The sequence below is a fragment of the Lethenteron reissneri genome, chromosome 57, assembly GCF_015708825.2.
Source record: "Lethenteron reissneri isolate LAM-NWPU_2019-01 chromosome 57, ASM1570882v1, whole genome shotgun sequence".
In the NCBI taxonomy this organism is placed as follows: domain Eukaryota; kingdom Metazoa; phylum Chordata; class Hyperoartia; order Petromyzontiformes; family Petromyzontidae; genus Lethenteron; species Lethenteron reissneri.
The window spans coordinates 5914600-5928937 of NC_083835.1; the positions used below are offsets into that span (position 1 = coordinate 5914600).

Consider the following 14338-nt stretch of genomic DNA (forward strand, 5'->3'; position numbering starts at 1 on the left):
GCTACGTGAACCATCCTGAGCTCAGAACAACAACAACACTAAAAAATGTGAACGTCATTTGCCAGATGGCGGTGAATCTTGGTTTGCCCAAATTCTTTTATTTTTTTGTAGCAAATATAAAAAGAAAATCTAAAAAAAGTCAAATAAATAAAACCATCCTTAAAACCCACGGCTCCCACCCCCCACCCCACCACCTTGAACCTTCAAAGTCCGTTCGGAATGTCACCGCTGCCAAAAAAAGGGCCATCTTTATACGTTAACCAACGGAAAATAAATACGTGCGTGTCAAATAAAAATAACACAAAGAATTTCCAGGGACCAAAGTATTTGGAGATAAAAAAAAAACCCACCAAACCTTCGCTTGTCAAAATAAAGCGACACACGTGCAGAAGAATCCAGCACATCAGATAATGGTGGTGGTGGTGGCGGTGGTGGCAGTGGTGGTGGTGGTGGCGGTGGCGGTGGTGGTGGTGGCGGTGGTGGTGGTGGTGGTGGCGGTGGTGGCGGTGGTGGTGGTGGTGGCGGTGGCGGTGGTGGTGGTGGCGGTGGTGGTGGCGGTGGCGGTGGCGGTGGTGGTGGCGGTGGCGGTGGCGGTGGTGGTGGTGGTGGCGGTGGCTGTGTTGGCGGTGGTAGTGGCGGTGGTGGTGGTGGCGGTGGTAAGCGGTGGCGGTGGTGGCGGTGGTGGCGGTGGCGGTGGTGGTAGTGGCGGTGGTGGCGGTGGTAGCGGTGGTGGCGGTGGTGGCGGTGGTGGTAGTGGTGGCGGTGGCGGTGGTGGCGGTGGCGGTGGCGGTGGTGGCGGTGGCGGTGGTGGTGGTGGCGGTGATAGTGGCGGTGGTGGTGGTGGCGGTGGTGGTAGTGGTGGTGGTAGTGGCGGTGGTAGTGGCGGTAGTGGGCCAGGCACAGCCCCGCCATTGAATGCGCGTGCTCGAGATGAGACCGCGGCGGCAGCAGTAGTGGCAGCAGTAGTGGCAGCAGCAGTTGTAGCAGTAGCAGCAGCAGTGGTAGCAGCAGCAGCAGTGGCAGCAGCAGCAGTGGTAGCAGCAGCAGCAGTAGTAGCAGCAGTAGCAGCAGTGTCAGTAGCAGCAGTGGCAGCAGCAGTGGTAGCAGCAGCAGCAGTAGCAGCAGCAGTAGGAGCAGTGTCAGTAGCAGCAGTGGCAGCAGCAGTGGTAGCAGCAGCAGCAGTAGCAGCAGCAGTGGCAGCAGCAGTGTCAGTAGCAGCAGTGGTAGCAGCAGTTGTAGCAGTAGCAGCAGCAGTAGTAGCAGCAGCAGCAGTTGTAGCAGTAGCAGCAGCAGTAGTAGCAGCAGCAGTTGTAGCAGCAGCAGCAGTGCCAGCAGCAATAGCAGCAGTGTCAGTAGCAGCAGTGGTAGCAGCAGTTGTAGCAGCAGCAGCAGTGGCAGCAGCAGCAGCAGTGGCAGCAGTTGTAGCAGTAGCACAGCAGCAGTGGTAGCAGCAGTTGTAGCAGCAGCAGCATTGGCAGCAGCAGCAGCAGTGGCAGCAGCAGCAGCAGGAGGCAGCAGCAGCAGTGGTAGCAGCAGTTGTAGCAGCAGCAGCAGTAGTAGCAGCAGCAGTGGTAGCAGCAGTTGTAGCAGCAGCAGCAGCAGTAGTGGTAGCAGCAGCAGTAGCAGCAGCAGCAGTATCAGCAGCAGAAGTAGCAGCAGCAGCAGCAGTAGCAGCAGTAGCAGCAGCAGCAGTAGCAGCAGCAGCAGTAGCAGCAGCAGCAGTAAGCAGCAGTAGCAGCAGTAGCAGCAGCAGCAGTAGCAGCAGCAAGCAGGTAGCAGCAGCAGTAGTAGCAGCAGTAGCAGCAGCAGCAGTAGCAGCAGTAGCAGCAGCAGTAGCAGCAGCAGCAGTAGCAGCAGTAGCAGCAGTAGCAGCAGCAGTAGCAGCAGTAGCAGCAGTGGCGGCAGCAGTAGCAGCAGTAGCAGCAGTAGCAGCAGTGGCGGCAGCAACTAAACACAGGCGGAATTTGTCACAGCGGTGACCACGTGGTGGTCGTGATCGTGGTGGTCGTGGCGGTGGTGGCAGTGGTGGTCATGGTGGTGGTCATGGTGGTGGTGATGGTCATGGTGGTGGTCTTGGTGGTGGTGGTCATGGTGGTGGTTATGGTGGTGGTGGTGATCATGGTGGTGGTCTTGGTGGTGGTGGTGATCATGGTGGTGGTCATGGTGGTGGTGGTCATAGTGGTGGTGGTGGTGGGTCCGGTAAAACAACCCCCTACCTCCTCGTGGTGCCGGACGGGCAACGATGTCATGGACAGTGCTGTGGGGGAGAGGGCCAATTCCAATTGGCCTTTCCCCTCATGGCGTCTGTGACCACCACAGCGGCTAAATGGGGGCTCTCGACGGGTACGAGGGGCTGGTAACCCCTCCACCTTCAATTAACTACCACTAAACTACGACCGAATCATTTAATTAACAAGCTTGTGCCGGAGGCCTCGGGGGGACAGGCGTCTATGACGTCTCCTCGACAAACCCCATTTGGCGGAGCCAGGAGATTGAATCTTTACCCTCGGGGCTCCTCCAGAAACAACGAAAAACCACTTCGTGTGGCCACGTGGAATGTTCGAACGCTCACTGCGGAGAAGAGGCTGCCACTCCTCTGTCGGGAGCTGGACCGGTACCGACTGGATCTCTGTGGAATTCAGGAGTTCCGGTGGACCGGCTCTGGCTCATCTCAGTCAGTCGACCCGTGGCACCTGCTGGTTCTGCCCCGTGACCTCCTGCCAGCGGACGTTCGACACTTCACGTGGCAGCCTCAAGGTGCACACATCCTGGCACAAGCGTCGTGGTGACGTCACCGCCACTAGGTGGCGAATGACGGTTGTTGTGTGTGGTTGTGTGTGGTTGTGTGTAGCTGTGTGTGGGTGGCGGTGTCGATTTTTCGTGGAAGGCACAAAGCGAGTCTCTCCAGAATGGAACCAGAAAGGCGACTTCAACACGCACTCCGCGGCTGCGCGGCGGTGAAAAAACATATACAAATATATATATAATAAATAATATAATAAATAATAAAGTTCTAACACATTCCTGCGGAGGGAGCTGGTAGGAACGTTGGGTTGCTCGGTCAATGGCCAGGGTCAACGGCGGCGTGGTGTATTCCGCAAATATGGCCGACTGTGAGGGCGGGCACAAGCCGGCGTGAGTAGGTTAAACGTTGAGTTTTATAAGGGCACCACGGGATGACCAGCCCCTCCCCACCCAGCCCCACCCCTCCCACCCCCCACCCAGCCCCACCCTGCCCACCCAGCCCCTCCCCACCCAGCCCCTCCCCACCCAGCCCCACCCCTCCCACCCAGCCCCTCCCCACCCTCCCCGCCCAGCCCCTCCCCACCCTCTCCACCCTTCCCCTCCCCACCATCCCCACCCAGCCCCTCCCCACCCTCTCCACCCTTCCCCTCCCCACCATCCCCACCCAGCCCCTCCCCACCCTCCCCACCCAGCCCCTCCCCTCCCTCCCCACCCAGCCCGTACCCTGCACGACGGACGGACACAACAATCCCCTGTGGGCTGGTGTAACCAGGAGGTTCCTGCCAGTATAAATGAGCATATTTAGATGTCTACATACATCTGCAGCGTGGAGGCCGCTGCGATTCCGAGTGAACGGCGAAGACGACGAGGAGGAGGAATGTTAAAGGGACGTCACGGAGCCTTGCGGGACGGCCCCATGTGCATTCGTACCGCCTGTGTGTGTGTGTGTCTGTGTGTGTCTGTGTGTCTGTGTGTCTGTGTGTGTCAGTGTGTGTGTGTCTGTCTGTGTGTGTGTCTGTGTGTCTGTGTGTGTGTCTGTGTGTCTGTGTGTGTCAGTGTGTGTGTGTGTCTGTGTGTGTGTGTGTGTCTGTGTGTGTGTGTGTGTGTCTGTGTGTGTGTGTGTCTGTCTGTGTGTGTCTGTGTGTGTCTGTGTGTGGCTGTGTGTGTCTGTGTGTCTGTGTGTGTCTGTGTGTGTCTGTGTGTGTGTGTCTGTGTGTGTGTGTGTGTCTGTGTGTGTCTGTGTGTGTGTCTGTGTGTGTGTCTGTGTGTCTGTGTATGTGTGTGTCTGTGTGTGTGTGTCTGTGTCTGTGTGTGTCTGTGTGTGTGTGTGTCTGTGTGTGTGTCTGTCTGTGTGTGTCTGTGTGTGTCTGTGTGTGGCTGTGTGTGTGTGGCTGTGTGTGGCTGTGTGTGTGTGTCTGTGTGTGTCTGTGTGTGTCTGTGTGTGTCTGTGTGTGTGTGTCTGTGTGTGTGTGTCTGTGTGTGCCTGTGTGTGTGTCTGTGTGTGTGTCTGTGTGTGTGTCTGTGTGTCTGTGTATGTGTGTGTCTGTGTGTGTGTGTCTGTGTCTGTGTGTGTCTGTGTCTGTGTGTGTCTGTGTGTGTGTGTCTGTGTGTGTGTCTGTGTGTCTGTGTGTGTGTCTGTGTGTCTGTCTGTGTGCGGGGAGCGGTAGTGTAGCGGCTGCGCGACCCGGGTTCGATTCCCACTCACGGCCAACACTGGTGACGATTGCCTGAACCGGTCCTGGGACTCCCCTAGGTCGACTCAGCCTCAAATGAGTACCAGGTGCGATGTGTAAACATCGCCACTAGTGAGACAAAGGCGGCCGGGCGTGGTTACTGGCCACCCACCCCCTCGTGTGCCGTGTCGGTCTTCCCTCGCCACCGTGATGATGATGATGATGAGAGAGAGAGAGAGACACGCAAAATCTAAATATACAGCAGCAGGCCTCTGGGTCGGGATCGAACCCACGACCTCCTGTACATCAGTGTGGGCGCTGGCTGGGAAAAACTGGACACGTCTGCGTTCAGGCTGCCATCAGCTGGCAAGGGTCCGGTTACACGCGGGGGGGGGTGCGGGGGGGGGGGGTGCGTGGGGGGGTGCGGGGGGGGGGTGCGGGGGAGGGTGCGGGGGGGGGGGTGCGGGGGGGGGTGCTCGCTGGCAGTGACACGCAGTGCCGGACGAAGCTTGTGCCGGGGCCTGTAGCACGATGTTAAAAAGGGGCCCTAAATAAATAAATAAAAACTCTTTGATATTAAAACACAGAAATGTTTTAATTGCATAGTTAGAGTAATTGCATTCTTAGGTTTTTTCGGTGAAGTCACGTAGTAAAATAAAAATAAAATTAAAATCACGACGTTTCGGAGGCAACACAAGCTTCCGTCTTCAGGTGGAACTGTCACAGCACGATAGCTGTATCAGCTGATTGCACTTGATACAGCAATCGTGCTGTGACAGTTCCGACCTGAAGACGGAAGCTTGTGTTGCCTCCGAAACGTCGTTATTTTTATTTTATGTTACTTTTATTAATTTAAATTTAAAATTTTTACCTACGTGACTTTACCGAAAAAACACCCAAGAATATCAATCCTTGCAGTCACGAAAGCTTCAAATCTAGAAAGTAATTGTAGTTTTATCATTTGCTATACCAGCCATATAATACGACAAATCGCTAACCTTAAACCCCCAGTCGTTCATAAAAGTTGACACCCGGGTATTGCATGTCAGGAATCACATCCTTTACAGACGGGATAAAATCAAGGATTTTGTGTACTGTGTTGAAACGAACCTGGATCTTGTGTTTGTTTAAGATTTTGGAAATATAACCCCTGCTATGTATGGCAAAGTGATGGTTTTGGTTGGATCGTCAGATGGCTGGGGAGACAGCTTTGCGGATTGTACGGTCAGAATATCCGTTCATGCTGAGGGCTTGGTGTACGTGCTCCACCTCACTGGCTAGGTGATGCTGGTCAGAGACACGGTGCAGTGTTTTGATGAGGGAATTCTTCTGTGCTGGATGGTGGCTTTAGCACCATCCAGCCTAGAACTGCATCGCAGCAGGGAGACTGTTACATTGCAGCAGGGAGGCTGTTACATTGCAGCAGGGAGGCTGCTACATTGCAGCCAGACATCGCTTTACAAGACACGGTGCCGGCCACACACACACACCACTTCGACAGGACACAAGCCACAGTCGCATCTGCGTGCAGTCTTCGGTGTTTCAACATCGGCGGTCTAACCCCAGTGTTCTCACCACAATGTGCTCACATCGCTCAAAACACACGGACAAAGACAAAGATCCCCCGTGTAGCCTTCGCGGACTCTCGGGGCAAGTGCCGTTCGCGAGTAAGCACCTACGAAGGCCGGCACTGCGGCACGCGGCGGGGTGGGTGGGGAGGGGGGGGTCGGCACCACGCCCGGCCGCCTTTGTCTCCCCCACTGTTTGGTGTGTGTGTATCGGTGCGTATGCATCACTGTGTGAGGAGCGGTGGCCCAGTGGTTAGCGCTACGCTGCGCTGCAAACACGGCGACCCGAGTTCCATTCCAGCTCACTTCCAACGCCGGTGACGATTATCTTAACAGGTCCTGGCCCTTCCCTAGGTCGACTCAGCCTCAAACGAGTACCCGGTGAGGCGTGTAAACATCGCCACTTGGGGAGACAAAGGCGGCCGGGCGTGGTGCTGACCACCCACCCCCTCGTGTGCCGTGCCGGCCTTCATAGGTGCTCGCTAACAGCACTTGCCCCTACAGCCTGTTAAAGGCTTTCGGGGGTCTTTGTACCACTGTGCATGCATCGATGCGTATGTAGCAGTGTGTGTGTATCAATGTGTGTGTATCAATGTGTGCATATCACTGTGTATGTATCGCTATGCATCATCTTGCACACCCCACCCTGCACCACACCACCCTGCACGCCCCACCCTGCCAGCCCCACCCTGCACTCACCACCCTGCACACACCACCCTGCACACACCACCCTGCACACACCACCCTGCACTCACCACCCTGCACACACCACCCTGCACACACCACCCTGCACCACACCACCCTGCACACACCACCCTGCACACACCACCCTGCACTCACCACCCCGCACACACCACCCTGCACTCACCACCCTGCACACACCACCCTGCACACACCACCCTGCACCACACCACCCTGCCCGCCCCACCCTGCACACACCACCCTGCACACACCACCCTGCACACACCACCCTGCCCGCCCCACCCTGCACTCACCACCCTGCACACACCACCCTGCACACACCACCCTGCACACACCACCCTGCCCGCCCCACCCTGCACACACTACCCTGCACCACACCACCCTGCCCGCCCCACCCTGCACACACCACCCTGCACACACCACCCTGCACACACTACCCTGCACACACCACCCTGCACACACCACCCTGCACCACACCACCCTGCCCGCCCCACCCTGCACACACCACCCTGCACACACCCCCCTGCACACACCACCCTGCCCGCCCCACCCTGCACTCACCACCCTGCACACACCACCCTGCACACACCACCCTGCACACACTACCCTGCACACGCCACCCTGCACACACCACCCTACACACACCACCCTGCACGCACCACCCTGCCCGCCCCACCCTGCTCGCCCCACCCTGCACTCACCACCCTGCACACACCGCCCCACCCTGCACGCACCACCCTGCCCACCCTGCCCTCCCCACCCCCGACTCACCGGCGATGGCTGCGGCGTTGCCCGCCACGAGCAGCTTCAGCGCGGAGGAGGCTGAGCGCATGGCGTGGCTCAGGTCCCTGCGGGCCGCCACCACGTAGCGCTCCTCCATGCGCCGCGTGCAGCACGACCACTCGCCCGCCACGCACACCTGCAGCTCGGAGCCTGCGAGCATCACGGTGGGGGCATTGGGTCAGTAGGGTAAGGTCACAGGGGCATTGGGTCATCAGGGCGAGGTCACAGGGGCATTGGGTCATCAGGGCGAGGACACGGGGACATGGGTAGGAGGGCACGATCATTCACCCGGCCACACACACCTGCAGCTCGGAGCCTGCGAGCATCACGGTGGGGGCATTGGGTCAGTAGGGTAAGGTCACAGGGGCATTGGGTCATCAGGGCGAGGTCACAGGGGCATTCGGTCATCAGGGCGAGGACACGGGGACATGGGTAGGAGCGCACGATCATTCACCCGGCCACGCACACCTGCAGCTCGGAGCCTGTGAGCATCACGGTGGGGGCATTGGGTCATCAGCGCACGAGTGTCAGCACAACGCTCGGCCGCCTTTGTCTCCCCAGTGGTGAACATTTAAGCGCCACAGCTTTTGCTAAATTATTAAGGCTGAGTCGACTTAGGGGAGGCCCAGAACCGGGCCAAGATATTCGTCAACGATGTTGGGCTGTGAGCCGGTTGGAATCAGAATATTGATTTGTACTGCAGGAGCAATCGTGCTGTGACGGTTCCACCTGAAGTCGGAAGTTTGTGTTGCCTCCGAAACGTCGTGATTTTTATTTTATTTATATTTTACTTTCTATCAATTTATTTTTTTTACCTACGTGACTTTACCAAAAAAACCTACGAATATGAATCCTTGCAGTCACGAAAGCTTCAAATCTAGAGTTAATATCTCAACAAGGTGGCTTTATCATCACGTGGGAATTTATAGGAGCAAAAACATTTTAAATAATCTAAACTCGCGTTTCTAAATGCGGACGGAAAAAGCGGAGGACCCGGAGGAAAAAAAAAATCCACGCGGCCACGGAGAAAGAGGCACCGCAAACCCCAAATATACAGCAGCAGGCGTCAGGGTCGGGATCGATCCCACGACCTCCTGTACACCAGGCGAGGTAGTTAACATCTCCTAGCCACCGTGATGATGATGAGAAAGAAACACGCAAACTCCAAATATACAGCAGCAGGCGTCAGGGTCGGGATCGAACCCACGACCTCCTGTACAGCAGGCGAGGTAGTTAACATCTCCTAGCCACAGTGGTGATGATGATGATGATGAGAGAGACGCAAACTCCAAATATACAGCAGGTGTCAGGGTTGGGATCGAAACCACGACCCCCCGTACAGCAGGCGAGGTAGTTAACATCTCCTAGCCACCGTGGTGATGATGAGAGAGAAGAGAGACACGCAAACTCCAAATATACAGCAGGCATCGTCAGGGTCGGGATCCAGGTTCGGAGCGCAATGTGCTAACCGCTGCGCCACCGCTCCCCCCTCCCCCACACTGCAACACGTGTACGGTTGCCATTCCAACGAATTCGTATTTTTTGGCTTCTGTTACCTCTGTCGGCATTTTCCGGCCGTTGCCCAAACACAAATTATACACAGATTTGTGTGCATATTTCATATTGGTGTGTGTGTGTAAAGTCTGTGTGTGTGTGTGTGAACTCTGTGTGTGTAAACTCTGTGTGTGTGTAAAGTGTATGTGTGTAAACTGTGTGTGTGTGAACTGTGTGTGTGTGTGAACTGTGTGTGTGTAAACTGTGTGTGTGTCAACTGTGTGTGTGTGTGTAAACTATGTGTGTAAACTCTGTGTGTGTGTGTGTAAACTATGTGTGTAAACTCTGTGTGTGTGAGTTTATGAGAGTCACGGCCAACACCAGTGACGATTATCTGAACCGGTCCTGGGCCTCCCCTAGATAGACTCAGCCTCAAATGAGTACTACCTGGTGTGGTGTGTAAAAACATCGCCACTGGGGAGACAAAGGCGGCCGGGCGTGGTGCTGGCCACCCACCCCCTCGTGTACCATTCCGTCCTTCACAGGTGCTCGCTAACAGCACTTGCCCCAGCAGTCTGTTAAGGCTACACGGGGGATCTTTGTCTTTTTTGTTGCGTGCGTGCACCCACCCCCTCGTGTGCTTTGCCGGGAGCCTTCATAGATGCTACTCGAAAACAGCACTTGCCCCAACAGTCTGTTACAAGCTACACGGGGGATCTTTGTCTTTGTAAACTGTGTGTGTGAGTTTATGAGAGTGTGTGTGAGAGTGTGTGAGTGCGCGTGGCATTGGGGAGACAAAGGCGGCCGGGCGTGGTGCTGGCCACCCACCCCCTCGTGTGCCGTTGCGGCCTTCATAGGTGCTCGCTAACAGCACTTGCCCCTACAGTCTGTTAAGGCTATATGGGGGATCTTTGTATGTGAGTGTGTGTGAGTGTGTGTGAGAGTGCGCGTGGCATTGGAGAGACAAAGGCGGCCGGGCGTGGTGCTGGCCACCCACCCCCTCGTGTGCCGTGCCTGCTACTCGCTAACAGCACTTGCCACGTGACAGGCTACACGGAGGCGCCTTTGTCTTTGCCTACGAGAGTGTTGGAGCGGTGTCCGCTGACAGCACTTGCCCCGACAGTCTGCGAAGGCTACACGGGGCATCTTTGGCTTCGCGGGGGGGAGCGGTGGCGCAGCGGTTAGCGTCGCCTCACTACGAACCCGGCGATCCGAGTTGGAATCGGGCGCGTGGCCAAGATCGGACCTGTTCGAACGGCATCAGTAAGGGACCGTCCATAAATGACGTCACACGATTTGGGACGAGTTTTGACCCCCCCCCCCCCCCATCGTCACAGGGCATCACAAAAAGTCAGACCCCCCCCCTCAAATATGACGTCAGACCCCCCCCCCCCCAAAATATAAAACATGCTTCAAATCGCTTTAAACTATTGTCATTGTAGTGCGTTGCACTCTGATGTTGTAGGAGAAAACGTTTATGAAAAAGTAAATTTAATTAAGTAGAACGTGTTGTCTATATTTATTTAAAATTGCGCATTTTGATGTGACGTCACATTTCTCAAACCCCCCCCCACCCCCCTCGTCACACATCGTTACAAATGTCTGACCCCCCCCCCCCACCCCCCTCGTCACACATCGTCACAAATGTCTGACCCCCCACCACCCCCCCCCCCCCTAGGTGCGTGACGTCATTTATGGACGGCCTCCTTACAACCTGGTCGTAAAATCAATGATTGAAGTTGCACTTGCAAAAAAGTTGCAGCCGGCGTCAGACGCACGCGTGACCAACTCCTGACTGCTGTCACGCTCATTGGAGCTTTCGGTATTTAATTTATCGCGGCAGCAGAAGGGTCCCTTGTCACGAATACTTTCATATTTAGCGCGCCGACACAGACAGACAGACGCTGCCTTGACGCCCACGCCGTTCACAATTGCCAGCATTGTTCAAACGTCGGCGTCATAATTCGTCACCATCATCAGCAGCAGCAGCAGCAGTATCATCATCAGCAGCAGCAGTGTGTTCATCACAATCATGAGCAGTATCATCATCAGCAGCAGCAGAATTATCATCATCAGCAGTGTGTTCATCATCATCAGCAGCAGCAGCAGCATCATTATCATCATCAGCAGCAGCAGTGTCATCATCATCAGCAGCAGCAGCAGTGTGTTCATCACAATCATGAGCTGTATCATCATCATCAGCAGCAGAAGTGTGCTCATCATCATCAGCAACAGTATCATCACAATCAGCAGCAGTATTGTTATCATCAGCAGCAGTGTGTTCATCATCAGCATCATCATCAGCAGTATCATCATCATCATCAGCAGCAGCAGTGTTCATCATAATCAGCAGCAGCATCATTATCATCATCAGCAGCAGCAGTGTGTTCATCACAATCATGAGCAGTATCATCATCATCAGCAGCAGCAGTGTGTTCATCATCATCATCATCAGCAGCAGTATCATTATCATCATCAGCAGCAGTGTGTTCATCATCAGCAGCAGCAGTATCATTATCATCATCATCAGCAGCAGCAGTATCATTATCATCATCAGCAGCAGCAGCAGTGTATTCATCATCATCAGCAGCAGTATCATTAGCATCATCATCAGCAGTGTGTTCATCACAATCATGAGCAGTATCATAATAATCAGCAGCAATATTGTTATCATCAGCAGCAGTGTGTTTATCATCATCATCAGCAGCAGTGTGTTCATCATCATCAGCAGTGTGTTCATCATCATCAGCAGCAGTATCATTATCATCATCATCAGCAGCAGTGTGTTCATCATCATCAGCAGTGTGTTCATCATCATCAGCAGCAGTATCATTATCATCATCATCATCAGCAGCAGCAGCAGTGTGTTCATCATCATCAGCAACAGTATCATCATCATCATCATCAGCAATATCATTATCATCATCATAATCAGCAGCAGTGTGTTCATCATCAGCAGCAGCAGCAGTGTGTTCATCATCATCAGCAGCAGTATCATCATCATCATCAGCAATATCATTATCATCATCATCATAATCAGCAGCAGTGTGTTCATCATCATCAGCAGCAGTATCATCATCATCAGCAGCAATATCATTATCATCATCATCATAATCAGCAGCAGTGTGTTCATCATCATCAGCAGCAGTATCATCATCAGCAGCAGCAATATCATTATCATCATCATCATCATCATCAGCAGCAGCAGTGTGTTCATCATCATCAGCAGTGTGTTCATCATCATCAGCAGCAGTATCATTATCATCATCATCATCAGCAGCAGTGTGTTCATCATCATCAGCAGCAGTATCATCATCATCATCAGCAATATCATTATCATCATCATAATCAGCAGCAGTGTGTTCATCATCATCAGCAGCAGCAGTGTGTTCATCATCATCAGCAGCAGTATCATCATCATCATCAGCAATATCATTATCATCATCATCATAATCAGCAGCAGTGTGTTCATCATCAGCAGCAGCAGTATCATCATCATCAGCAATATCATTATCATCATCATCATAATCAGCAGCAGTGTGTTCATCATCATCAGCAGCAGTATCATCATCATCAGCAGCAATATCATTATCATCATAATCAGCAGCAGTGTGTTCATCATCATCAGCAGCAGTATCATCATCATCAGCAGCAATATCATTATCATCATCATCATCATCAGCAGCAGCAGTGTGTTCATCATCATCAGCAGTGTGTTCATCATCAGCAGCAGTATCATTATCATCATCATCAGCAGCAGTGTGTTCATCATCATCAGCAGCAGTATCATCATCATCAGCAATATCATTATCATCATCATAATCAGCAGCAGTGTGTTCATCATCATCAGCAGCAGCAGTGTGTTCATCATCATCAGCAGCAGTATCATCATCATTATCAGCAATATCATTATCATCATCATCATAATCAGCAGCAGTGTGTTCATCATCATCAGCAGCAGTATCATCATCAGCAGCAGCAATATCATTATCATCATCATCATAATCAGCAGCAGTGTGTTCATCATAATCAGCAGCAGCATCATCATCATCAGCAGCAGCGTAAACTATCTGCGTGAAAGAACCAAGAATCCGAAATGCAGTTCCACTGTTTCGTCCTTTCGGTAAAGTCACGTATAAGAGATAAAATAAGAAAATATTTAATTTATTGTAAAAAAAATGTACTTAACTTATTATTTTATCTTTACACGTCACTTTACCGAAAGAACCAAAGAGTAATTCCTGCAGTCACGAAAGCTCCAAATTCAAGACAGTTCCACTGTGTTTGTGGGTTTAGCTATTGGGCGAGGAGCGGCGGTGCAGCGGTGCCGCAGTTCGACTGCCGCTCACGAACCGGTCCACGAGCCTCGCCTAGGTCGACTCGGCCTCAAACGAGCCACGGGGGAGACAAAAGCGGCCGGGGCGTGGCGGTGCCCCCCCCCTCCCCTCCTACCCCCTCGCGTGCCCTCCCCACCTGCACAGGTGCTGCTACTCGCTAACAGCACTTTGCCCACGCAACAATGTGTTCAAAAGCTATCCGGGGGGTCTTTGTCTTTGTGGTGGTCGTGGTTGTCGTGGTGGTTGTGGTGGTGGTGGTCGTGGTGGTGGTGGTCGTGGTGGTCGTGGTGGTGGTCGTGGTGGTGGTCGTGGTGGTGGTCGTGGTGGTGGTGGTCATGGTGGTGGTGGTGGTCGTGGTGGTGGTGGTCGTGGTGGTCGTGGTGGTGGTCGTGGTGGTGGTCGTGGTGGTGGTCGTGGTGGTGGTGGTCATGGTGGTGGTGGTGGTCGTGGTGGTGGTGGTCGTGGTGGTCGTGGTGGTGGTCGTGGTGGTGGTCGTGGTGGTGGTGGTGGTCATGGTGGTGGTGGTGGTCGTGGTGGTCGTGGTGGTGGTCGTGGTGGTGGTCGTGGTGGTGGTCGTGGTGGTGGTGGTGGTGGTGGTCGTGGTGGTGGTGGTCGTGGTGGTGGTCGTGGTGGTCGTGGTGGTCGTGGTGGTGGTGGTGGTCGTGGTGGTGTTGGTGGTGGTGGTCGTGGTGGTGGTGGTCGTGGTGGTGATGGTCGTGGTGTTGGTGGTAGTGGTGGTGGTGGTCGTGGTGGTGGTCGTGGTAGTGGTGGTGGTGGTCGTGGTGGTGGTCGTGGTGGTGGTCGTGGTGGTGATGGTCGTGGTGGTGATGGTCGTGGTGTTGGTGGTGGTGGTCGTGGTGGTGGTGGTCGTGGTGGTGGTGGTGGTGGTGGTGGTCGTGGTGTTGGTGGTGGTGGTCGTGGTGGTGTGGTCGTGGTGGTGGTGGTGGTGGTGGTGGTCGTGGTGGTGGTCGTGGTGGTGGTGGTGGTCATGGTGGTGGTGGTGGTCGTGGTGGTCGTGGTGGTCGTCGTGGTGGTG

At 54.2% G+C, this 14338-nt stretch overlaps 1 protein-coding gene across 1 annotated transcript; it reads left to right on the forward strand.

Annotated features, from left to right (window-relative positions):
• Window positions 1-445: 445 nt before the first annotated feature.
• On the forward strand, window positions 446-3629 carry LOC133357214 (acanthoscurrin-2-like; the record flags this gene model as incomplete). Its single annotated transcript, XM_061575043.1, has 3 exons — window positions 446-666; window positions 725-921; window positions 3571-3629. Coding segments are annotated over 3 exons (477 nt in total), but the record flags the coding sequence as incomplete, so codon positions are not given.
• Between the last annotated feature and the right edge of the window lie 10709 nt (window positions 3630-14338).